Source organism: Tursiops truncatus, chromosome 19 (assembly GCF_011762595.2).
Source record: "Tursiops truncatus isolate mTurTru1 chromosome 19, mTurTru1.mat.Y, whole genome shotgun sequence".
In the NCBI taxonomy this organism is placed as follows: Eukaryota; Metazoa; Chordata; class Mammalia; order Artiodactyla; family Delphinidae; genus Tursiops; species Tursiops truncatus.
Window position 1 is genome coordinate 28977518 of NC_047052.1, and position 26938 is coordinate 29004455.

At 52.7% G+C, this 26938-nt stretch overlaps 1 protein-coding gene across 1 annotated transcript; it reads right to left on the bottom strand.

Annotated features, from left to right (window-relative positions):
- On the bottom strand, positions 1–25556 carry MMP2 (matrix metallopeptidase 2). The gene is made up of 13 exons (XM_004316758.4): positions 25104–25556; positions 22313–22539; positions 21286–21434; positions 20114–20242; positions 19721–19894; positions 16891–17064; positions 15869–16042; positions 13803–13958; positions 12417–12552; positions 8238–8374; positions 7067–7226; positions 2378–2487; positions 1–904 (listed from the first exon to the last, which is right to left on the bottom strand). The coding sequence occupies exons 1-13, from the start codon at positions 25257–25259 to the stop codon at positions 801–803; spliced, it is 1986 nt and encodes a 661-aa protein (XP_004316806.1). The 5' UTR covers positions 25260–25556; the 3' UTR covers positions 1–800.
- Between the last annotated feature and the right edge of the window lie 1382 nt (positions 25557–26938).

Sequence of the window (26938 nt, forward strand, 5' to 3'; positions counted from 1 at the left end):
GCCACTCAATCGGTGTCTTTATTCATACTTGTTGATTTTTCCCACGGGGAAACTGCTGAAGGGAGAGGAGGGGAGACTGGGTGAGGAGCCAGGGTTTGGTTTTCCTCCATCCAGTGGAGTAAGTGACAGAGGAGGGACATACTAAATAGAGTGACCAAGGGGACCATCACTACGTGGGCTGAGATGCATTGTGCAGTGACTTCAGATAACCTGAGTCCTTCTGTCAGGAAACGCAATTTCAAAGTGGAAAAATAGATCAAAACAAAAACAAAAACAAAGTGCATACAAAGCAAACTGCTAATGTAGGGACGGTTCTAAGGCAGCCAGCAGTGAGAAGGCCAGGTGTCTGGCGTGGCCACCGGGCCATGCCCCTCTCCCACTGCCCCATGCCAGGCCAGGCTGTCGGGCCACCAGTGCCCTCTTCAGACAGTCTCTGTTGGCTCCAAGGGTGCTGTAAAGCCACAGAAGGTTGTGGAAGGAGAAGAGCCTGAAGGGTGGCAGCACCAGGGCAGCCCAAGACAAGGCTGCATTGAGAATATCAAAGCATCTCTTTGGGGGTGGCTCTGGAGGGCTGGTGAGGTGTGGAGGGGGAGGGGCACCTGGGACGGGTACAATCAGCACCTTTCTTGGAGCACAGGGCAGAGCCACTCTGTGGTTTCTTAAGTTACCAGGTGGGAGTGAGAATGCTGATTAACTACAGAGCTGAGGGCTGCCAGGCCCATCCGGGTCCTTCCCTGGTGCTCAGGGCCCGGTGTGCAGAAAGTGATAGAGAGGCAGGCCCTGGGGGAGGCAGAGACAGCTCAGCAGCCCAGCCAGTCGGACTTGATGCTTCCAAACTTCACGCTCTTCAGACTTTGGTTCTCCAACTTCAGGTAATACGCGCCCTTGAAGAAGTAGCTGTGACCTGGGATGAGAAAGAGAAGAGGCTGTGACCAAGCCATCCTCAGGCATTATGGCACAGGGAGGGTTCCTGAGAGTTTTACAAGTCTGCCTGCCATAGGGAAGAAGCTTTTAAATCACAGGAGACCCCTGTGAGGCTGGAAGAAGGGAAACGGCTGTGGAATTATGCTCTCTGAGTCTGTTTCTTCATCTTTAAGATGTGGATAACGATACCACCTCTTAAGGCTTCTGAGGATTAAATGAGATGATATATGCTATAATTAAGATAAATAACAGAACTCCACTGAGCACAAGCTCCAAACTAGGCACTCTCCTTTTCCAGAGGTGGCAAACCAGGAGGCTGCTAGCCCCATCGGGCCCACAGATTGGTTTTATTTAGCTCACACAGTTTTTTCTTTTGTTTTGTTTTGAATAACTGGCCAACATGTAAACATCTGGAAATTTCATATGAGAATACAGATTTCTCACTTCCTTTTAAAAGAGTTAGAATATCTAATAACACTGCTCCCCTTTTCTTGCAGGGCAGAGATCGCCAGAAGCCGAGAAGCAACTGTCCCCTGAAAATGAGCCATGTGCTCTCTGGTGCTCCACAGACCCCACCACTCCCTACTGTCTGCCCTGCCTGCATCACTTATTCAGGCCACCAGCTTGGCCCCTGTGGGCTTTGGAATTTCTTACTCTGAACATATATGATCTCATTTTCTTCCTTTCAAACCCTGGCATATAGTACGTGCTCAGTAGACGTTTATTTCTGAAGATAATCTTTAACCTAGCACCTGATTGTATACTGCTTTTTCCTGGACATGTAAGACCTTTAGCCCCTGGAGGTCAGGGCCATGTGCTTAGCGTGTGATAGGAACTCAAGAAGCATCTTTGCGAAATTTAATTGAAATCTCCTCTAAAAAGCCAAACTGGACTCATTTCCAGGGCCCTAGAGACCTCCCAGAAGCCTCCTCAGGAATATGGTTTCCAAACTCCAAACTCTATCCCTCGCTGGTTTGGTGTTTCATTCAGCAAGGGACCTGGGACAAATTGAGCCGATGGGCTACCTCTGCCACCTCAGCAGCAGGGCCTAACAAAGTCTGTGCTGTCTCAAATGGAGCCATCCTTCTGCTAATAGGAAGCAGTCACAAGGCCCCTTGCGGAACCCAAAAGGGCCTGGATCAAACCCCAGAATGAATCCAGGGCACTGAGCCCAGGTTTCTCGCTCCCAGCAGGCCTCCCGCCCTCCCTGCTCCCTGGCTCCAGGCTCTGCAGCTGTGAGGGGCCTTTCTGGGTCTTATAGCCTGGAGCCAGCTGAGTGAGCAGAGGTCAGGGGTCTGGATGCCTTCCCAGCACTGGGTTGAAGGGGCTGGTTTGTTTTCCCGGGGCGCCGCATGCTTTCCTGCACAATAAGGGAGTGTGTGCTTGCGAGGAGCAGGGCCCTGGCTGGGGGGCAGGGAGTCCTAGAAAGTGGACAGAGGCCTGGGCAGCTCACCCCCGCCCTGCAGGTCCACCACGGCATCCAGGTTATCAGGGATGGCGTTCCAGGCATCTGCGATGAGCTTGGGGAAGCCGGGATCCATTTTCTTCTTCACCTCATTGTATCTGCAAGGAAATGGCCATGGTGAACTTGTGGGAATCCCTAAAGGCCAGCCCTTCCCCAACTTGATGGGAGGGCAGGGATGATGGCTCCTGCGTGAGCCTGGGAAGCCAGACCTAGCCCTTCAGGGAGGCCATTGACTGGAGCTGAGGGGCAGGGAGTCAGATCTGGGTGAATCCTAATTCCACTACTCACTAATCAGGTGACTTTGGACAGCCCCATGAAAACAATCTTGTGATTACTGCTCACGTTTTTTTTTTTTTTTTTTTTGCGGTACACGGGCCTCTCACTGTTGTGGCCTCTCCCGTTGCAGAGCACGGGCTCCGGACGCACAGGCTCAGCGGCTATGGCTCACAGGCCCAGCCGCTCCGCGGCACGTGGGATCTTCCCAGACCGGGGCACGAACCCATATCCCCTGCATCGGCAGGCGGACTCTCAACCACTGCGCCACCGGGGAAGCCCACTGCTCACGTTTAAGCAGTGTGTTACCCACCTTCCATATACTTTCTCAATCCTTTTGACAACGCTAAGACACAGTCACTACCATAATACCCATTTTACAGACCAGAGGCTTAAAAAGGGCACCCAGTTTCTAAGTGGGAGTCCAACCCTGGCCTATCTGGCTCAGGGCAGCAAACTGCTCTCTGGGCCTCAGTTTTACCATCTGTAAAATGGGTTATAATTAATTTAATGTATTTAATTAACATATTGGAAACAGAGTAAAACATGCAAAGTGCCTATCCCAGTATCTGGTACTGGGTAGGTATCTGGGAAATGTTAGTTCCCTTACAAACTCTGATCCCTGCTGCAGTACAAACAGCACTGGCCCAGGAGCCCAGAGACAGGGTCCGGCCCCATCACTGCCCTTCACGGCTCAGCTTGGACAAATACTGCTTCTTCATCTGTCAAGTGGAGTTGGCAGTCCACAACCTGGGCAATGATCTTGGCTGGGACAGTGAGGTTACAGTACAAGGTGGTGTGTGAACCCAAGCCCTGTCAGTCACAGGGTGACTTCCTGCCACCTCAGTCCCAATTGCAGTTCTCAGGGCAAGTCGTTATCTTGGGCTCTGCCTTTAATTTGTGTAAATACCTTGAGTATTAGTTGGCATATTCTTCTTTCTGGCTAGCAACATCTGTGTCTTTTTAATTTGGAGGGAGAACTTTTTAAATGCTGGGGTTATTTTGATTCCATTGCTTCTCCACTTACACTCAATATATTTATTATTCTGTAAATATTTAATGAGCTCCCACCATGTCGCTGTGGATATTGTAATCAACAAGATAAAGTCTTGCCCTCATGATGCTGATTTTCTAGATAGATCTGTGTTTGAATGCCATCCCGGTGACAGCCAAGCATCAGCCTCATAGCTGACTCTCTTCTTCCCTACAGCCAGCCTGACGACCTCCGCCCCAGATGCCAAAAACAGCTTCCTCTCTGAGTCCCCTTCTACAGGGGTCTTCCCCCTCTGCCCATCACCCTCAGAACTGCCAGAAAAGCCTTCCTAATCCCAGTTCTGTCATGAAACTTCTTCTTGCCAAACCTAGCATGCTTCCTCATGACCTGGGGTACCAAAACCAAGTTTCCCAGCTCAAAATTCTAGCAATCCGTCCATGTCACCTGCACTGACCTCCCAAACTACATTCTCTAGAGTGATGATGGCTGAGAGCTATGTGTCCTTGAACTTGCCCTCATTTCTTTCTCACTCTACCCACGGAAGGTAGGGATAGCAGGAAGCAACCCCATTTGATGGATGAGGGAACTGAGGCTTGGAGAAGTGAACCAATTTGCTTCCAAGTTCTTTTCCTCCAGGAATAGTACAGCATGGAGCCATCAGAACATGTTGGCTCTGAACAGAACCACACCTCTTCACATTCCTCTCTGTCCCCAGAGCCTCCTCTGGGAGCCTCCTTTCCTGCTCGCTGGTACACTCTTTTGAAAGGCTTCTCTGTGACCCTCTGAACTTCTCCCTCCTGGCTGTAGAATTGCAGTGCAGAGCAGGTGTTAAGAACACAGACATCGGGCTTCCCTGGTGGCGCAGTGGTTGAGAGTCCACCTGCCGATGCAGGGGACATGGGTTTGTGCCCTGGTCCGGGAAGATCCCACATGCCGCGGAGCGGCTGGGCCCGTGAGCCATGGCCACTGAGCCTGCGCATCCGGAGCCTGTGCTCCGCAACGGGAGAGGCCACAACAGGGAGAGGTACGCGTACCGCAAAAAAAAAAAAAAAAGAACACAGACATTTGTGTCCAAGCTTTTTCAAAGGTATATCCCTGAGGCACTTCAGCCTGAGTTTCTACACTTAGAAAATGGAGTTAATAATAGCATCTACCTTAAATGAGAAATACAGGTGAAATGCACAGCCCTGGGATGTGGTACAGGTCCCATCACAAGAGCCATCACTATTTTATTTGTATGTGTTTATGTCTCTTCCCCTCACGATATTGTAAGTTCTACCAGGCAGAGAGAGACTATTTCTTGACAGCTGTCTTCCAGCACCTAGGTAATTGTCTGGCACATAGGAGATATTGAATATATTATTGTGGGTTTAGTGGAAGCTTCTAGAAGCAAGGGCTGAGCACTCCCTGGCATGACCTAGGGTTTGCCCAGTCTGGAAGCAGCTGCTCGTCCTCTGTCATTCTGGAGTGCTCTCTCCTTCTCCAGAAAGGAGGCCTGGGAATCGGCAGACTCCACCAGGACCAATGTCTCGAGCTCATTAACTACCTCTCTTGGGAAAAAGATCTGTCTCCTTTGGAAACCCCGCCCAGATCCTCCAGTAGATGTTTCAGTTCTGCTGCTTTTAAGGAAGATTCACAGAACTTCCTCTGTGGAACAGGCTGTCCATCCCAGATCCAGGCTTTGTGAGGTGGGCTTGCTGTGGAAAAGGACTGGGAAGCAGATAACTCTGCCCAAAACCCAGCAAGGTACCACCACAGCGTGAGCATCAGTGTGTGTGTGTGTGTGTGTGTGTGTGTGTGTGTGTGTGTGTGTGTGCGTGTGCGCGCGCGCGCGCGCGCATGGACACGTCTGTTCTCATATGTTTACATTCACCGTACGTGCTGGGGGTGATTATAAATGTCCTCTCAACACCATGATTCAAAGGCAAGGGGTCTATGATTCTGCTCTGTGCGGCTGGGCCTCTTGCTGTGCGCGATGCTAAGATCTGGAGATTCGGAGCGCCTCCTGTGCCGAGATGCCCTTCCCCAGTACGTGCGCGTGCCTGAGTGTTCTGGAGCCTGTGGGCAGAGTGCCTGCTCCGCGTTTTCCTGGCTGACTGTTTCCTTTCTTGAGGCTTGAGATATCAATCAGCTTAAGTTGCTAAGCATCTTAGCAATATGTCTGGAATTCCACCCTGCCACGGCAGCCTGGGACATAAACAGCTCCTGAATGCAGGGCAGCTGGGGGCGGGTGGTGGGGAGGAGACGGGAGGAGAGAGGCCTTGGGAGGGAAGCAGGATTGTTCCAGGGGTGGCAGACAAAGGTCCAGATGCAGCCACGGGAGGAAACGTGGGGACGCGAGGAGGGAAGGAGGAAGACCACCCCTCCCCCACCGACCCGATGACCCTGAGGGTACAGTGCAGGGGGCCCAGGGTTAGAAACCAGAAGAAGCGGTTATAATCCTATAATCTGTGGCCAACACACTTGCCTATAAATAACTTAAGACAAGTTGGTTCATTTCTATGGACCTCAGATTCCTCATCTAGGAAATGTGAAGATTTAAAATCAAACTCCTGAGGTCTGGGCTGCCTCTCACTAACCTTTCCTGGAGATCAGGCTCCCTGACCCTCAGGCCTGACCGTGGCCTCTCAGAATCAGACCCTTCCCTTTAGACGAGTTGGAGCGGAGAGTTACCTGCTTCCACACTGGCCCCCGGCCAGCCTGTGCCCACAGCTACTGAGCCTGCGGCAGATGGGCCAGAGGGTGCCGCTGTTTTCACTGAGGCTGAATTTGGATGCTGGCTCCAGTGGACACCCGTCTCAGTTTTCATCCTATGTTTGCTATCTGCCATCCCTGCCTCCACCACCCCCATCTCTTGGGACCCCACTATCTCAGGTATAGTGTAGAAAAGTGAAGAATGTTCTCTGGGAGCCAGAATTCCAGGGTTTAAATCCCAGCCTGCCACTACTTGGCTGTGTGACTTTAAGCTAGACACTTAACCTCTCTGAACCTCTTTCTTCACCTGTAAAATGGGAGGAATAGTAATAATAATATCCACCTCATAAAGCCTTTGGAATGGTGTCTGGCACATAGCATCAGAGTAGCAGCTATTATCTTTATTTTTATCACTCCCTTCTTCAGTGATTCACTCTAAAATATGGGGCTCCAGACCAGATGGACATGGGCCCAATCCAAAGACTTCTGAGAAGGGAAAGGAGGATCTAACCAGAATTGTACCAGTAATGTGCCCAAGAATAGCTCACCCTTTGGTGACTTTTCAGAGGGCCAATAACCCTGGCAGATTAGAGACCAGAGAGGGGGCATCCATGGTCCACCAGCCTCCAGACTTAACCCAGGAGGCTCAAAGCCCGTGCCTTCTCTCTGTCCACGCAGCTGGTGGTGCCGCTTTCCTTCGCACCGCCCTCCCTTACCTCCAGAATTTGTCTCCAGCGAAGATGTACGTCTTCTTGTTCTTGCTCCAGTTAAAGGCAGCATCCACTTTTTGGACATCAGGAGGAAGCCCCAAGCTGGTCAGCGGCTTGGGGTACCCTCGCTCCAGGGTGCTGGCTGAATAGACCCAGTATTCATTCCCTGGGGTGGAAGAAGAGGGTGGGCTGGTGGCAGGTGCTGGAGGCTGTTCCTCCCACCATCCATCTGCTAGGGACCCCACTGTGGCCTTTCTCAGCAGGGACACAAGTTCTGCCCAGTTCCGCATTCAGTGTCCGGAATCAGGGTCCACATATAAGGTTTTACAAATCGGTTATGGAAGGTCCCTGGCCAAGAACGTAAGTGGGAGTGAGTCCTAGCCTGGCTCCACTTACCAAGCCAGAGACTCTAAGTGCCACACCTGTTGTGAAGAGGCACCTTTTTCTAATTTGCACAAAGGTCCCCTGTGAGCCAGCGGCTGCCCTCATCACTCCGGGCTGGAGGAGCTGGGAAGCCGGCTGGTGGAACATGCACCCGTGGTGCTTCAGTGCCCCCAGGAAGCCACCCCTGGGCCTCCACCGCAGCCCTTCCTGAGCTCCCTCCTAACAGCCTGGTTTTCTGTCTCCCCCACTAGTTCATGAGCTCCCTGAGAGCAGGGGCTGCATCTCTGGCACATGATAGCTGCTCGAATAAAGATTAAATGAGCAGGGTTTCCCAAATGTTACCCATGTGACCCTACCTCGGTGATTTTTACCACTTATAGAGTCTCCTCATATTACTTAACTCGAATTGACATTTTGCTTTCAAGGAATTCATTTTGAAGTCTATAGAAATAAATTTAAACATTAAAAATGAAAACAAATAGGTGTTTAAAAAATTCTAATTAAAATTGTCATCTGCCAAAGGCACTAGCATTAGGAAGGTGTTAAAGACACCAGAACTAAAGTGTCATTTTCCCTCTGGAAAAGGAATCAGAAGGATTGAAAAGGGATTAAAAGGTTATTGAAATGGTCATTCTGTGGGCCAGTGCTAGTTGATGCTGGGTGTCTGAACCCATCTCCCAGATGATGGTTGAAAGAGCGGATCCATAAAGGAGAGGGAACACCCACCAGTGCACAGGAATCACGGTGCAGTGCCGCCTGGAGCCCAGGGCCAGGCAGCTCCCCTCCCACACACCTGCAAAGAATACAGCCTTCTCCTCCTGTGGGGCCTCGTATACAGCATCGATCTTTTCCGGGAGCTCAGGCCAGAATGTGGCCACCAGCAGGGGCCCCATGGGCTTGTCACGTGGTGTCACTGTTCGCCAAATGAACCTGGGTGGGGGAAGGGGACACAGGAAACCAAACCTTCAGTCACTCTGCAGTTGTAACTGCACATGCCTCTATAAGCCCTCTCAGAAACATCCCTGGATGATTCCCTGGGAGGTGGGGAGGTAAGATCAAAGAAAGGGTGGAGAAGGACTGGAGAATGGGCAGAGCCCCCTCTGCAAGATGCCAGGGCTGAGAAGCAACCTTTTGCTCGCCCTCCTGCTCCCTCCTCCAGGAAGCCTTCCCTAACTACTTCTGTCCCTTACTGTGTTCTCCCTCCTCTGAGCCTCTTAAAATCATCAACACTGAGTGCCCAGAAGAGTAGTTTGATTGTTTGTTTTTTTAAGTGTCTTATCTTTCCTGTCAGTTTCAAAGCCAATTCAGGCAGAGGCTGATGGCGCTCAAAAGTATTTCCTGAATTGAAATGATGGATTCAGGCACTTTGGCAGGAGTAGTAAAGAGCCATCGTTTATTGAGGGCCTACTAAGTGCCAAGCACTTTATGTGGCTTGTAAGATGTCGATTTCAATGTCAATATTATAAGATAATATGCACTCTCAGTGGTCTACCCAGCATCTATTATCTTATTTCCCTATCATCCTCCCTCACAAAATTCCCACATTTATGGCCCCTCCTTTCCTATAGGTGGACCCAATCCCCATTCTGATGAGTTTAAGCTACTGGTTCTCAAAGTGTGAGCTCCAGACCAACACCTGGAACTCATTAGAAATGCAAATTATTGGACCCGACTCAGGACCCATGAATCAGACTCTGGGCTTGGGGCCCAGTAATCTGTGTCTTAAGAGCCTTCCAGATGATTCTAATGCATGCCAAAGTTTGAGAACCGCTGATCTAAGCCTATCGGAGCTTAGCATTCCCCGGCAACTGTTACTGATTCAGCAGTGGCCATGTGTCCTATGTTGGCACAATAAGATTGAACACATACACTTATAGTTCACATCTGGAGATCTGTCTCTCTCTTTCTTTTCTCCTGGATGTTTGCAAGGAAGTTTATAGCCCCAGTTGCCACTGGCAGCCATTGTGTGACCCTGAGGGACCCAGTCTTAGGATGAAGACAATGCCAAGGAGAGCAGTGGACGAAGACATCATTGAATCAGTGACCCTCTTTCTGCCCCTGGAGGCAGCCCTACCCCTGGACTTTGTACCACGTGGGAGTAATTTCTTTCCATTGTTTAAGCTGGTTTCAGCTGGGATTCTCTGTTACTTGCAGCCAAAACATCCTGATACAGGAAAGTATCACAATCCTTATTTGGCACATGACGCTCAGAGAGGTAATGGAATTACCAGGATTCAAATCCACATCTGACTCCAAAGTCTGAGTTTAATTATCCTACAATACTGCCTTTCTTGTCCCCCACAATGCCTAGCACCAATTTCTGCATATGGTCAGAGCTTAAATTTTTTTTTTTTTTTTGGTGATACGCGGGCCTCTCACTGTTGTGGCCTCTCCCGTTGCGGAGCACAGGCTCCGGACGCACAGGCTCAGCGGCCATGGGTCACGGGCCCAGCCGCTCCGCGGCATGCGGGATCTTCCCGGACCGGGGCATGAACCTGTGTCCCCTGCATCGGCAGGCGGACTCTCAACCACTGTGCCACCAGGGAAGCCCAGAGCTTAAATATTTACTGATTAATTCAAGGAGTCCGTTAAACACTCATCAACTTCCTTTGAAAGAAAGTGTGATGTGTCAGGCCAGGGATGGCTCCGACCTGGGCCTAGGCACTGCACCCTTTCCCAACTCTGTACTCAGATCCGCACGTGTGGTCAGGGCTTCTTTAGGGAGAAGTGCTCCAGACCAAGGGTGGTGCTGGGGCACGGAGCCCCTGGGCTCACCTCTTCCCCAGCCCTGTAATGGGGGCTGCAGGACAGCACTGACATCTGTTGTTACATGTCCTGGTTTGGGCATTCATGGCCTGATGGACCTGACTTCTCATTGCATTTTGGGTCTCATCTCACTCTGTATTCTTGCCCTCTCTCTCCCTACTGGCATCTGCCCCCCGGCACCTAGCCCAGCGCCTGGAGCAGAGGAGCCCCTTCACAAGAGCTTCTGGAACATCTTCAGCCTCACCAGGCTCTCCCGGGGAAAGCCAGGAACTTTCACATCTCTATGGCTTTGTTCTTGCAGTTCCCTCATCTCAAACACGCTCCCACCCTGCCAGCCCCATCACGTCCATCCGCATCTGCTTCTCCTTTAATGTTTCCCCTTGAGCGCTGCTTCACCTGCAGAGCTCTTCCTTCACGTGGACGTGTCCACAAAGCATTTTGCTAATGTCTCTTGCAGTCACATCTCTTTCATTCTGCCATATCAGTCCTCTATGCCTCTATTCCCTAAACCAGACTGGGGTTGCTCAAACTTTAATGTGCATCAGAATCACTGGGGAAATTTTCTTTTTTTTTCTTTTTTGGCTGTGCCACATGGCTTGTGAGATCTTAGTTCCCCTGCCAGGGATTGAACCCAGGCCCTCGGCAGTGGAAGCTCAGAGTCCTAACCACTGGACCGCCAGGGAATTCCCATGGGGAAATTTTCTTAAATGCAGACGCCTGGGACCCATTCCCAGAGATTCCAGCCAGAGGGCCTGAGGGTGAGGACAGAAACCCACACGTTTAACCCTCACACTCTAGGTGGTTTCTGTGTGGGAGATCCACTGACCTCTTTTTGAAGACACCGATTCAGGCATTAAGCAGCCCCTCCACCTCTGGAACAACACCTTGCACCCCCAGTTCCCAAAGCCTAGCAAAGGATTTGGCACAGTAGATGGCAAGTAATTATTTGTCGATAATAACAGCTAGTATACTTGAACGCACTTAGTCTGTGTCAGGCACTGTTTTAAGCACTAAGCTCACCTAATCCTTACAACAGCCCTGTGAGATAGGTTGGAATATTCATCCCATTTTAGAGATGAGGAAATTGAGGTTAAAAAGAGATACACAGGGTTTCCCTGGTGGCGCAGTGGTTGAGAGTCCGCCTGCTGATGCAGGGGACACAGGTTCATGCCCCGGTCCGGGAAGATCCCACATGCCGCGGAGCGGCTGGGCCCGTGAGCCATGGCCGCTGAGCCTGCGCGTCCGGAGCCTGTGCTCCGCAACGGGAGAGGCCACAACAGTGAGAGGCCCGCGTACCGCAAAAAAAAAAAAAAAAGAGATACACAATTAACTTGCCTATAATCATGCAACTGGTTAGTAGCAGGTCCAGGATTCTAACCCAGGCAATCTGGCTCCAGAACCATTCTCTCAGCTATTATGCTCTATGGATGGACAGACGGATGGATGATGAATGGCTTGATGATGGATATGGACAATGGATGATGGATGGACAGATAATGGATAGATGGATGGATGATGGACCCTTTAATGTAGTCCTAGATTCTGCCTGCCTTTAGGATGGCTGGGTGAGTCTTAGCCCCTGATGGATTGAGTCGGGGCCATATTTATAGCACAAAGGACACCACTTCTTTCTACTCTGTGGTTACTTGCTCCCATACATAGAACATTTTAGGTCAAGGCCATTCCAGGAGAAGGCCTGTGGTAGACTGGATTATTGTTCCTAATTCTTCCCTCCATCCCTAGTTTAGAAGTATACATCCACGTGTGTTGTCCCACGACTATGCAGTACCATCCCCTAGAGTAGGTATTGGGCTTGGCCATGTGATTTGCTTGAGCCAGTGGAATATGCTCAAACACGCTGAGACTGAAGGCTTTAAATGTGCTTGTGTGGTTTGATTCGGCCTCTTGTGCTCCTGCCACGTGCCACAAGTCGCCGCTAATCCCAGGAGAATGAGTGACACACAGAGCATACCTGAGCCCAAACTGCAGCCCGAAGCCAAGGCACCTAGTAGACCCACAGACTAGAAGAGGGCACAAGACATGCCTGTTGTGTAGCCACCAGGATCTATCTGACACGCAGCAAAAATGGTCTCATACAGGCCATTCGGTGAAGCCCACAGTAGGATCCTTGAGCAAGAGATGGGCACGAGAATAACAGGGAAGGGGCAGAGGGCAAGGAGGACAAGAAGCGAGATCCCGCACTTACCGGTCCTTGAAGAAGAAGATCTCCCCACGGATCTGAGAGATGCCATCAAAGACGATGTCCTGTTTGCAGATCTCAGGAGTGATGGGGCCCAGTGTGGGCGTGGGGCCGGTGCCAGTGTCAATGTCAGGGGAGGCCCCTGGGGGAGGACACCTGACCTCAGACTCAGACTCTCCCCAGCTCCAGGGGTTCTCCCTACCAGGCTGAGCCCCTAGGCTGGCCCACCCAACCTGCGAAGCATCAGAAGAATAGTATTCTGGCCTCGGTGTCAGCCCAGGGAAGACGGGGGACGAGGCCTGGACTTGGAGAGAGGAGACTGAACAGAAACCGGAATCCTGTGGCCCTTCGCCTTCTACAAATGCTCTTCCCTGACATCGTCAGAATCAGGCCTCTCTACATCCCTAAGAGGTAGGCATCATTATTACCCCCATTTTACAGATGAGGAAACTGAGGCCCAGAAAGGTTGTATATGACTTGCCCAAATATTTAAACCCAAAGCTCATGTTAGTAAGCCCACAAGAGAGTCACGGTGGTCAGAGGGGATACTCGTGTGTCCAGCACTGGGGGGTGTGGTACTTCCTTCACTCCTTAGGATAACCAGCCGCAGTTTAGAGATGAAGAAACTGAGTCGAAAGAGGTAAAGACCGGCTCCATCTTTTGCGGCTGGTGAGTGGCAGAGGCAGCACTCGAACCCACAGCCTCTCACTCTACTGCAGTTCTTTCCCGAGTCCAATGTTCCCCACACTTCATCACTCCAGAGCCAGTTCCATGATTTCAGCTTTGTCCAGGTACCACCAGTACTATTCCATATTGACTTTTCTTTTATTAAAATGGAGTTACTTTGTAAACTCTGGCCTCACTGTAAGCATTAATATAAATAAAATCCCTAGTTTCAGGTACTAGTTGTATTGATCCTATTACACGTTAAAATAGAAGAATCGTTAGGAAGACTAGAAACTTGCACCCCTGTATCACTAAGGGCATTCCAGGCACTGGGAAACTCTACCCTGTGTTTAGCTAATTCTCCTGGATTCTAAACCTCACTTGGATACATAAACCTGGTTGATCTTGGGCCAGAGGGTTACCTTTCTCATATCTCAGTTGACCCGACTAGAAAATGGAGAGCCCATTTCTGCCCCGCCTGCCTCACAGCATGGCTCTGGGGAACCAAGTGGGGCACAGACACTGGTGTTATTTGGAAAGGAAAGGGCTGTCCAAGGGCCCCCTTGGAGAGTTGCTCTGACACACCCAGACCAGGTTAACACTCCTGCCCTTGTCTCCTGCAGTCCTAGACAAATGGGACCTGGATGGTTCCGCTCCCTGGGCCTCCATCCCCGGTGGCATGACCTCCCCAGATCCCTGCCCCAGGGACCCCAAGCTGAGGCTTACCATAGAGCTCTTGAATGCCCTTGATGTCATCATGCGACAGGCGGAAGTTCTTGGTGTAGGTGTAAATGGGGGCCATCAGGGCTCCGGGATCCTCTGAGTGTTCCAGCCCCATTGCATGGCCAAACTCATGGGCTGCCACGAGGAACAGGCTGTACCCTGAGGCCCGCAGGGAGGGGAGGAGGGACAGAGAGACAGGGAGAAAGATGAGAGAGAAGTCAGGCCTGGCCCCGGCGATGGCGACACTTGGGACGGAGCATGGAGGTGACATGTACTGATTTTTCCTTCTCCCAAGAATTCTGGGGTTAACAGACCATGCCTATGGTTTTCAAGGAGAGTCAACCAAAGTCCGCTTGTCCCTTTCCAGGTGGGCTGCACGTGTGCTAGAAAGGGGAGCACGTAGCATCGGCAAATCCTCTATGTAGAGACCCATTTGTTAAAAATCCTGTTTCCTGGCTCTTTGTTTCTCTATAAAGACTTAGGACAAAACCTGCTCTGTGGGTTCTCCAGAGAGGTAACCCCTGGGACCACCATTTCTGCTCCAGGGGAAGCAGTAAAAAGATTCTTACTTGGAGTGGTTGCCCAAGCTCAAGCCAGACAGTGGGCAAACCCTACTGTCACACCCTGCTGTGTATTGAATTGTGTCCCTCCAAACCCCACGTACCTGTGACTATGACCTTATTCGGTAATAGAGTCTTTGCAGATAAATTAAGATGCAAGTTAAAATGAAGCCCTACTGCAGTAGGGTGGACCCTTAATCCAATGTGACCCATGTCCTTATAAGAAAAGAAGATACTTAGAGATGAACATATAAGGTCAAATAACAACAGAGGCAGAGATTGGAGGGATACAGCCTCTAGAGGGAATGTGGCCTTACCCACACCTTGATTTTGGACTTCTAGATGACTCTAGAAGTGCAAGAGAATAAATTTCTGTTGTTTGAAGCCACCTGGTTGGCGGTACTCTGTTATGGCAGCCCTAGGACACGAATACACCGCCCCCCAGGTGCACCACACCTGCTCTGGAGCCTCAAACCACTCCGGTAGGTGGAGAATCCCACCTTTAGGTAGAGACTGCAGCAGGTAAAATCAGGATATGTCTTAGCACGGCACTTGGTGGAGGATGAGAAAAACTCCTTTGGCCAGCCTCTGTCAGCTGGCGTTCTCCAAGTTCCATCTCATTGAGAGTAAAAAGAAGAAAAGTAACTTAAAGAGAGGCTGACCTAATTCTGGCTGGCCCAGGACCAGCACTCTCACCTGGCTATCTGGGGCCTTGAACCCAATGACACTGGGCCCTGCAGCCTAGACTGGGCACAGTGTCCCCAAGGATTCTGTTCATTGCAGTGACCACACAGTACGGTCATGACCTGTCTCCTGGTCACTCTCTCGCTCCAGCCTGTGAGTCCTGGAGGGCAGAGAACTGTCCCAGGTAGCTGTGTTTTCAACACCCAGCACTGACGAGGACCCCTCCATTCACAACTTGGCAAAGGACGGTGCCCGTGGGGCAGGAGGGCTGTGGACGCAAGGACGGTGCCCGTGGGGCAGGAGGGCTGTGGACGCTTCCCCGTGCTGCATGCAGGGTGGGGAGAGCAAGGATGAGGCTCCTCCTGTTTTCCTCTCTTCTGCCCACCTGGCTCCCTGTTGGAGTGAGAATGCCTCGCAGGAGAATCATCTCTCTGGGGCAGGGCTCCCTGTGCCCAGCATTGAGACATTTTGGGGTTTGACAGACCCACCTGGAGGGGTACAGATGTGGGAGGGAAAAGCAGCATCTCCTCGGGAAAGCTGGTTCCCACCCAGGAATCGGGTACTGGGATGGATGGGGTCTTATTTCGGAGGCCATGTCTCTGCCCAGAGAAACAAGGCCAAGGCAGGGACACTGTCTCCACGAGGAACGGACAGCATCTCTGCCAAGTGGGTGGGTCTGTTGTGGGCAGTGTCTCTACCAGGGTAGGTGGGTGTCTGGGGGGCAGTGTCTGTGGCTGAGGTGGGTGGGGACTCTGGAAGATTTCCAGCCCAGTTGCGGGCGGGGCGGGGTGTGCAGTGTCTTTGCCCAATGGCCAGGGCTCCTACCTTGGTCGGGGCAGAAGCCCCACTTGCGGTCATCGTCGTAGTTGGCCGTGGTCGCGCACCACAACTTCCCATCGCTGCGGCCGGCGCTGGTGCAGCTCTCGTGCTTGTTGCCCAGGAAGGTGAAGGGGAAGACACAGGGGGCACCTTCCGAGTTCCCGCCCACAGTGGACATGGCTGTGGGGTTAGGGACATGGGTCAGCGGGCAGCAACGGGTCTGGGGCCACCGACAGGGAGCAATGATATGATGCAGCCATTAACAAACCAGGCTTACTGAGTACTCGCTCAGTCTGGGGCACGTGGTCAAGTGCTTTACACACTGCTCACCCGCTTGGCCCCCTCCAACAGCCCTGTGTGGTTGGGACCCTAGGTTAACCCCCATTTCATGGATGGGGTGACTGGAGCTCAGAGAGATTAAGTAACTTGCCTGGGCACATGCTGCTAGGAAGTGGCAGGGCTGGGATGCAAACCCAGGCAGCCCGATTCCAGAGCTTTAATTAGCCTCCCATGGATGGGACCACAGCGGCTAGAGGCAAAGGGGGCTGGGCAGAGCTGAAGGTGTCAACACGTTTCCCGAGACCGGGAGCTCCATCACACATGGTCTCGTGGGAGACCTACCTGTGTCTCCTGCAGAGAGCAGGGCTCAGCAAATGTCTGCTGAAGGAAAGGAGGAAGAAAAGAAGGGAAGGAGGGAGGGAGTCCTTATTGAAAAACAGAGACCAAAGGAGATACAGACTAAGACAAAGACAGGCAGGCAATAGAGACATTGAGATCAGAGAGAGGAAGAGACAATTGCCAGGGAGGCTGCGAGAGTGCGGGTCGTTCAGAGGGTCCTGGGTGGACCTGACATCACCAACCGATTCAGCTGAACTGGCTGTCGGTGCCCAGCGTCTGTCCTGATTTTGGTGTCCGTGCTGGACCAGCTGCTACGCACCCTGACTAGCGCCCCGGTCCTGGGGAAAGGAGGTGGGGACAGGGCTCCCGTGGGCTTGCTATCGAAGGACAGGGAGAGGCGTGACACCTACCGGTCTCGGGGCAGAAGCCGTACTTCTTGTCGCGGTCGAAGTCCTCGGTGGTACCACACCAGCGGTAGCCATCGGTGCGGCCCTCTGTGGTGCAGCTGCTATAGGATGTACCCTGGAAGCGGAACGGGAACTTGCAGGGCTGTCCGTCGGCGTTGCCACCCATGGTGAACAGGGCTGGGGTGCAGGAGAGAGGGGGAGGGTGCGAATGTGAGGGAGACCGCCCACCTGCCCACGGGAGCATCCGCTGGGCACCTGCATGGGCGCAGAGCTGCTGCCCACCTGCCTGCTCATACCAGGGAAGTTGTAGCATTGGTAAAACGTTAATTCTGAGCTCCCAGGGTATAATTACCCCTGCCTACACGGCCAACCCCATCCTTCCCCTGGGACGTTATGGACGGCCCCTCCACACCAGCAATAAAATAGTAAATACCTGGCACACAGTGGGGCCCTCAGATCCCTGCCCCAGCCCCAGGGTCACTGTCCACTCTGCCTGGTTGTTGCCCACATCCCTGAGGATTGCTAAATATATCATCCATGGTGGGCAGGATGGCAAGAGTCTCTCCGTTTGATAGATCGGGAAACTGAGGTTTGCAGAAGCTGGTTCCAGAACTGCTTATGGTCATAGAAACGGAAAAACTGGATGAGGGCTGTAACTGAAAACTACAAAACACACTTAACCGCAATTTCTCCCTTCCTCGCTCTGTCACACACGCTCGTGCATACAGAGAAAGCTTCACCTCCTTTCAACCCCAGGCCCTCTCCTGGATGCTGCAGTCCCTGCACGAGGGAGGAGGACAGGAGAAGGAGGGCACGACAGGGAGGTGGTGTTTTGGGGGACCTTTCAAGACACACCCCAGGCTCCCACTCTGACCTCCCCAAGACATGGGCCATGACTGGAGAGTTCAGGGCAGACAGTGGGATTAAGAGTCTGGGCTTGTCTGTCTTGGGTTCTTCCCCTGCTCCCCCTACCCTCATCCACCCTAAAGCTACAAAATGGTGTGTCTTTGGATTTGCCAACTAGCAAAACCACAAGTGCGTAACAAGGACCATCTGTGCACTACAGTGCCAGAGGTGACCTCACCAGCCCCGTTAACTCCGCCATGGCCAGAATTGAGCCCAGTCCATGGCGCCCCCAGCGCAGGTCTTGGGGCCCCATACCCTCACTGCTCCCGTCTCCCCAGCCTAGTGACCTTCTCCTGCAACGCCAGAAACAACGGGACGAATGGAGGAAGAAACACTGAGGCCAGATGCCTTGGTGACCTCAAAGTGGGAAAGGCAATTGTTAAATGTGTCATCCATGGTGGGCAGGATGGTGTTAACCTCAATGGAGGCCAGTCTCCACCTCCGGCCTTCCATCAGCTGCATTTCTACCACCTAGGAAGCCCCCATCTCCTCTCAGATCCTGCCCCCAAAGGGATGGAGAGAAGCAGACGCTGACTCAGCAGTCAGGAGGGGCTGAGTAACCAGAACCTCTGCCCCAAGACCCAAACACGTGCATGTCGTGCGTACTTGCATCTGGCTAAAGACCAAATCAATGGCTAATGTTCAGGGCAGGGAAAAACCCTTCCCTGACTTATGAATTCCAGCTGTTTCTACTTCTATTATCAAGACATTCTGTTCTAAACACAGGGGTTGACACATGGGAGGGTTAACGCCATCCAAACCCCTACCGGGAAATGCAAGGTACATTAAATATTTTTGGTTTTAAATATTTCTGACTTATTGATGGTCAATGCCTTGAACTCTTAATACAAAGTATTGCGTGCACTTTGGTACCAAAAGCGTAAACAGGAACACAGTTAACCAGGTCTTTGTTTTTTTCCTTCTGTCAACATGGCTGTACTTAGGGTTCAGTTGCAATAGTCACAAGAGATTCACAAACATGTAAAATTACAGCCAAGAAGACAGAGGCATCTATAGATCGAGGAGTCTTTATGGGATAGTGAATACTTTTAAAAAGTATTTTAAAAGGTTTTGGACTTTCTCCCCTTTTCCCCAAACTTTCTCAGCTTTCAATTGCTAGAATCATTAAACACGATGACTTGAAAGAGTATGAAGTACGTATGCTGTCCTTTTATGATTTCTGATTATGAAGTGTGTCAAGGATAGATAGATGAAAAAGGATTGAGTGTGTATGTCAACACCCTCATCTTTTTAAAAACTTTTCCCTCTATGTTGCTTCAAAATATCTGAAGCTTATGTCTGAAGCACACACAAATACTGCATCAAACCTAATGCCTTTGCCAAGACACAGAGATGCAGCCACAAGCAAAGACAGATGGAGACCAAGAAAGGCAGACGCAACAGCTCCCAGACACTCCCCCACCCCCACACACATACTCAGAGTCCAAATCAGAACCAGAAGTGATGGCTGAAATTCCCCAGGTTGACGTCCCCAAGCCGGGCTGGGTACCAGGCCTTGGTGTCTGAGTCTTGCCTCCCAATCCCACTGCTAGGCTTCTCATCTACCCCCAAGCCTCTCCTCATGCCCTTGAACCTCCAATCCTGCTGGAGGGTAGAGAGTGGTTCTCTAGAGATCCGCTGGGCATTTTAATCATTCTAAGTTCCGCTAACGCATGTTAGAAAAAAATAATTAGTGCATCAAACTGGTGAGTTCAAAAATATTATTACGAATGATAAAACTTAAAGAAAAAAAGGAATTGATTTAATGAAAGTATTAACTGAATAGTGGAACAGACGAGAGGGGCACAGTGATGGCTCAGATCAGGACATGGGGCCTGAAGAAGGGGACACTGGTTCCCTGGCAGTGCCAGGCCCGGGGAGTGTGGAGGCCAGGAAGGTGGAGGCCTGGGGCCAGGAGGACACTCACCTTCATGGGGGCAGAAGCCGTACTTGCCGTCCTTGTCGAAGTTGTAAGTGGTGGAACACCAGAGGAAGCCGTCGCTGCGGCCCGTGTCCGTGCAGCTGGTGTACTCCTTGCCGTTGAACAGGAAAGGGAACTTGCAGTACTCCCCGTCGGCGTTCCCATACTTCACGCGGACCACTGAGGGGCCACACAGGGTGGAGGGTGAACCTCTCCAGGCCTTTCTTTAGAGACCAGGATTGTGACTCACCAGGGTGTGTGACCTCCCTCCCCCTCCCATCTGAGCAGATGGAGGGGTCCGCGGTTGCCAGGGAAGCCAAAGTCCTTGTTGCTAGGTGACAGGGAGGCATGCAGAGGACCGGCGAGGAGGCTTGGGCACGTGGATGGTCACTTTCTTACCTTGCCCTTCTCCCAGGGTCCACAGCTCATCGTCATCAAAGTGAGAGTCTCCCCCAACGCCAGGGCCTGGGGCGAAGGCGTGAGCCAGAAGCCCGTCTTTGCCGTCGAAAGGGTACCCATCTCCATGCTCTGAAACACACTGGATCTCAGCTTCTAGCTACCCCGCTGGGCACTGAAACCCAAGCACATGCCATCCATGGTTGGGGCCCTTTAGCCCACCTAGCATGTGTCCCCTTCCCTTGTCCTGTTGGGTTATCCAGGACTGGGGACACAGTGAGTCTAGAGTATTGCCTACTTGACTGTCACCATCTTATGGTCTACACTACTCCCTCAAGTCTACACAGCCTTCAGAATCTCTGCCACCAACCTTCACTGTCTACACTACTGCCAATGACACTACAGCTATCCACACACCTACACTACCATACCAGTCTCCTCACCACCCACCCTCCTTGTCCACAGTGTCTATACCATCTTCCCTCAATCCACACTGCTCTCTCTTAGCCGTATCACCTCCCTTCACGTCACACTATCCAGTGGCCACAATACTAACCCTCATAACCGCTTTGCCACCCAGGGCCACATGCCTACACTGTCTCCTGTGACTGTGCCACTTACCCTCATCACATACCACTCACAATGTCTACACTGCCTACCTTCGTGTCTACACTACTGCCAGTGTTCCTACCCCAACACACACGGCACCCTGGACCCTGGGTTCTATTCCACTTACTCTCATGTCTGCACTGGTCCAGCTGCCCCACTCCCATATCTAGAGTTCCTCAGTGTCTCTGAGTGTCATCCAACAGAACTTCCTGCCATGATGGGAATGTTCCTTGCCCAACTTAATAGTCTGATGTGTCTACTGAAATCTGACTAGTGTGACGGAGAAACTGAATTTCAAATTTTATTGAATTTTAACTAATTTAAAAGTAAGTAGCCCTATGGATGCAGGGGCTACCATGCTGGACAGGAGATGGGGAGCCACATGTTTTCAGGTTCACACCGCCTCCAGGGAGTCACGTCACTGCCTTCCCATCAACGCGGCTCTCCAGTGTCTGCATCTTCTGCCCTCCTAGCTAAGCTGGAAAGGAGTCCCCTGTGGCTCTCTGATGTCTGGATCGCCCCCTTGTCTCTGCACTGAGTCCCCTGCTGGCCCCTCTTCTGCCTACCCCAGCGGCCAAAGTTGATCATGATGTCAGCTTCTCCATCATGGGTCCGAGAAAACCGCAGTGGAGTCACATCACTCCAGACTCGGAAGGCACGAGCGAAGGCATTGTCCACTGTCTCGGGGTCCAGATCAGGGGTGTAGCCAATGATCCTGGAGGTAGCAGAAGTGCATGTGAGTGTGTATGGGTATGCAAGGGAACGTGAGCGTACCTATGCATGTGAGTGTGTGTGCATGTGTGCAAGGGTGTGTGTGTGTATGCAAGTGTGTGCATACATGGGAGGGGTGTGAGAGTCTGTGTGCACGAGCGTGTGCATGTGAGTGTGGATACACAGGCAGACGATGTGTGTGCATGTTGAGTAGAGCTCCCTGGGAGAGGAGCCCGCCCAGAGTGCCTTGAGGTCCCGCGGTGCCTCAGATCAGCCTGTATGTTCAGGCCCTGCCTCAGGCGTCTCTTCCCTCCCTCTGGCCGAGGGAGAAGGATGGGGGTGTAAATAGTGCATTATGGAACACAGCACAGAGATCTCATCCTTGGAGTCCAACATGAGCCGTACGGAACAGAGCCCGCAGCCCAATTAACAACCAACTATAACAACTCTATAATACAATAAAAAACCCAATTAGCAACCAATCATCAAGTTCCCTTTACCCGCCCCAATGACCTCATCTGATAATAATAGTGACTAGCATTTATTACACTCTTACTACATGCTGGACACTGAAAGCCCTTTATACATATGATCCAGTTCCCAAGCCGTAAGTTAGGCTTCGTTTTAACCCCATTTGGCAGATTGGAAAGTCAAGGCTCAGGGCGCTGAAAAGGAAGGAGTCCAATGCCGCACAGCCAGTAAGCGTGAGATTCAAGTCCTGGTCTGTCTTATTCCAGGTCCTAAGAATTCTGCATGCAAGCTCCTTAACAGGCCAAGTCCTCCCAAGATAGCTCCCGGGTCCCCGGAGCGGGGAGGCAACGCCCAATGAGACGCGGTGTCCCTTGGCCCAGGGCCCTGCCTCCCGCAGCCCTGCCCCAGCACCTGTAGGTGATCTGGTTCTTGTCCCACTTGGGCTTGCGGGGGAAGAAGTTGTAGTTGGCCACGTCGGGGTTGCCACAGCGCGGCTTCCGCATGGTCTCGATGGTGCTCTGGTCCAGTTCACCTGTCTGGGGTAGCCCGAAGAACTTCTGCATCTTCTTCAGCGTGTCCTTCAGCACAAACAGGTTACAACTCTCCTTGGGGCAGCCATAGAAGGTGTTCAGGTATTGCTGGAAGAAGTAAGCACCCCGGCACAGGCAGCCACGTTAGGATGGCATAGTACTGATCAAAGGAGTCAGGGACCCAAGGGCACTGGGTGGAGTCCCAGGTTCCCAAACCAGCCCTGTCACCCACTAGCCGAGTGACATAAAAGCTGTAGAGAGCACGGCTTGGGAGCACGTGTTGAGTGCTTACAATGGGCCCAGGCACTAATGTCAGCTTGTGTTAACTCACTGAATGCTCACAGCAACTCTATCATGTAGACAGTCCATCACACAGGAGGAAACCAAAGCACAGAGAGGTTAAGAAACTTGCCTAAGATCACACAGCTCACAAATGGCAGAACTGAATTTGGACCCAAGCAAACTGGCTCCAGAGGCCAGGCTTAGAACTGTACCTCTCTACCACCCCTCTGTACCTCCATCATCTCTTTTAATCCACCAAACTGCTGATGACATAGGGATTACTTTCCTCACTTTTCTTTAAAGAGATTCAAGGGCTATGTGCCTGAGCTCCAGCAGCAGTCAGTCCTGGGTTCAAATCCTGAATCTGCCAATTTCCCAGAAGAAAACAGTCCCGTCCTTCAGGTCCTGTGCAGTGGGCTCTGCCCAAACGGAGGCCAAAACCAAACAGGCCCCTGCAGGGCATCGGGGACCCATCAGCTCACTTATTTGTTGAACAGCTACTTTTTGACACGTACCAGGTGCCAAGCCTGGTGCTAGTGCTGGGGGTCAAGTGGTGAGCACGACAGATGTTTCTAGTCTCTAGGGTTCAAATCCCAGTGTGGGGAGGCTGATGGACCACAAAGAAGTGAAAAGTTAAATATGTGATAGGAATGGTGGGAGAAGCCAGGAGATCTCATTACTGGGGCCCTAACCTTGTTTGAGAGGGTAGTTAGGAAAGAAGAAATAAAGGGTATAAGAATAATAATGATAATAACAATATAATGACTAATACTTATTGAGCACTTACCATGTCCCAGGTACCCTTCAAAGTGTCTAAGATTACCTCTCCTCGAACCCCAAGACAGGTACCATTATTACCCTCAGTTGGCGGAAGCAGTTGAGAGAAGTTAAGTCACTTGCCCAAGATTTACTAGGCCAGTTGGTTCGTGCACCCCCAGATTTGAGGCCAGGCAGACTAAGTTCAAAGCCTGGCTTCTCAAGCCCCGGTCCCCACTGCATTGCCTCTGGGCAACAGGGACTTCCATATGCTGTAGAAAGCATGGGGACCCAGGTAGCTTTGTCAGTGCTCCAAAGCTCCACCCTCCCCCTCAGCCATAGCCCCCTCACTATGCAGACCACCTCCTATGCAGACCCTTGAGAAAAATAGCCCCCTAAAAACGTAAGGTCTCCCAACCCGTTTGTCCAGAGAAGGCAGAGACCTAGATGCTGGAAAGGGGGCAGGGGTGGTGTCACATCCAGAGAAGGGGCCCCCCAGGTGACCAGGGGGCACGAAGATCCTGTCCTGGGCAGTTTGGAGACCACGCTGAAGGCGAATAGGGGCTTTCTAAGGTGGCTGAAGCAACACGTGGCAGATGTCTTGTGCGCTGGAAAGAACATCTTGAGGGGTCCCCAGCCCGAGGCGCTTACAGGGTGAGGGGGAGTGTCCTTCAGCTGCCCGCATCTCTGCTTGTGCAATGTGGTGGCCTGGATGCCCCTCTGGCCAGGCGCGCGCGCCCGCGCCCGCGCGCGCTCGCAAAACAACATCTGAGCCGCAGCTCGGAGCCCTGCCAGGAGGGAGGGCTCCCTGGCCGCTCTCCGACCCCAGCCGGCCTCAGTCCGCCCCCGCCCCACGCGCCAGGGCCCTCGTGCCGCCCCTCCCTCCGCCCTGCCGGCCAATTCTCTCCTTCTGTCCTCCGACCCTTCTGGAGAAGTTCGAGGAAACTTTCTGAGGTCCAACTCTTGACCCTCCTTGACCAACTTGCTCATTGAGCCACTGGAAAAAGCGCTGTCCTCTTCCCTCCTGCCCCCAATACTTGCCAAGAGGTCCCGGGGAGCGGTTTGTCCAAGGCCCCTCTCCAGATGTGTGCCAAAGGTTCCCAGACGTTTGCCAAAGTTCCGCTTTGCCCAGAGCTCCCACCCTCACGCGTGCAAAAACTTATCCAAATTGTGTGCCAAAGGCCCCTCTTCTCTAAGTCCCACAGGGGTTTAAAGGATCCTCCACCGTTTGCAAGAGACCCCTTTCGGCTTTTTGCCAAAGGCCTATGAGGACGCTGGCCAACGGCCTCGTTAGCCAACCCCCCAGATGTGTCCAAGAGATGCATACAAAGCCGCCCCCCTTTGCCAAATCCCGGATACTAGTCAATGTCCTTACTATTTGCAAAGGGGGCCCATTCCAGCGGTTTGCCAAAGCAACCCCCGCGCCCCCCGCTGTGTCCCGAAAGTTGCCAAATTGGGCTTCTCTTACCACAACTCCTCACCCCCTCCTCCTGCGAACCAGACCACCCCATGCTGTTTGCTGAAGCCCCTCCCCCACGCTGTGTGTCCTCCGTGGCGATGGGGGAGGGGTGGCCCTTCCTCTACCTCCGAAGTTTGTCTAAACTCGGTTGGATGAGGCTCGCTTCGGAACTCACCACAGCCAACTCTTTGTCCGTTTTGGGGGCGACATCTCCAGGAAACTTGATGATGGGCGACGGCGCGGCGGTGGCGCGGCCCAACAGGCAGCCCAGGACGCAGAGCGCCCGCAGGGGGCCGGCCAGCGGGCCCCGAGCCACTCGCGCCTCGGTCATTGCGCTCCCGGGCCCCGCGCGTCGCCCGGGGGGTTGCTGGCTCGGTGCGTGTGGCCGCGTCGCCGCCTGGCTGGCGCCTGCTCCCCCGCGCAGCGCTGCGCCCCCAGGGGCTGTTCGACTCGGTCTCCTCGGCTTTGCCCGGCTCAGCGGCGCATGGTCCGGCCCCCAGCCCTCGCCGCCGCCGCCAGCTCTCGCCGGTCCTGGCAAAGCCTTTGTATGTTTAAAGCCCCAGATGCGTAGCTCCAGCCACCGCCGGAGGAAGTCTGGATGCAGCGGAAACAAGGGAGGGCAGCCGCCAGATGTGGCCGGCTGGGCTGGGAGGGCGCTGGCAGTGCGGCGCCGGGTGGAGGGGGAGCGCTCAGGCCCGCCCCTCTCCGCCCCATTCTCCCTCTCGCCCTCCTCCTCTTTTCTCCTTTCTTCTCCTTTCTCCGCCTCTTTTCCCCTCAGCCAGAGCTTTGGGCCTCTTCGAGAACCATCAGTGCGGCGACCTTCCAACCTTTACTCCCCAATCCGGGCGCAAAACCTATGGAACCTCTGCTGAGAAACATCTGGCGCGACCACTCTAGACACTTGAAGTCCTGAGGCTGGAGAGCAGCGGTTCTTGGAGGGACACACGGCGGGGGGCCGGACGGCCTGCACTCCCAGGGGTGTAGGTCAGAGATGGGGAGGAAGGGTCAGGAACAGATGATCAGCTGCACCTGTAGATCGTCAGAGAAAGAGATTTTAGATGATTAGAGATGGAGACAGAGAGATGAGAGAGATAGGCAGAAATGGGAAGAGATACAGAGATGGAAACAAAGTGAAGGCCCCTCCTTCCTCATCTCCCTCCTCCCTCCCCCTCCCCTCCCTCCTTCCTTCCTTCCTTCCTTCCTTCCTTCCTTCCTTCCTTCCTTCCTTCCTTCCTTCCTTCTCCTTCCCCTCTTCTTCCTTCTCTGACTATTTAAGCATTTACTTGGCCTCAGGCATAATGCTAGGTGCTAGATAAACGCTTGGAAACCCAGCAGTCCTGGTCTCTGTCCCTGAGGAATGTCCCCTTCCTCCCTCAGGAAGGAGAATTCATTAGGTGCTAAGCTGTGATGGGGAACTCCAGCAGGTGTGGGAACACCTGACCTCAGTCCCTAAACTAGTATAGATGGTCAGGGAAGGCTCCCTGGAAGAAGGGACTTCTGGGCTGACACCTGAAGAGCTACAAGACTTGAGAGTATTGGGGTGGGGGGAGGGATGTGGAAGGCACAGTCTAAGGAACAACATTTACAAAGGTCCAGAGGTGAAGGACAGCAAGAGGCACTGGAGAAGGACGTTCCCTCTATCTGAAAACTGGGGGGGAGGGGGGAGGGTGAGGAGATGGGACTGGGGGTCGGCAGGGACCAATTTGAGGAGAAGAGTCATGGGCTGAAAGGGTCAGCAACAAGCTGCCTGCGAGGGCCTTGGAAGTCAGGGTGATGAATCTGGTCTGTATCGTAAGAACCAGAAAAGCTTCTGCAGCTTGGGTGTCAGTGGGTTTCAGAGAAGTACAGGCTTGCCTGGCAGGCATGTGCTGCTGGCTGGCCAGGAGTCAACCTGAAAGGCACCCCTTGGGAAGGACTTCGCTCCACAGGAGGAGCCCAGCCCAGCATCCTGACCCAGGGAGAAGCCTTGGCTATTTGGGGGAGGGTGAGTCTGAGGTCAGTGGGAGAGGG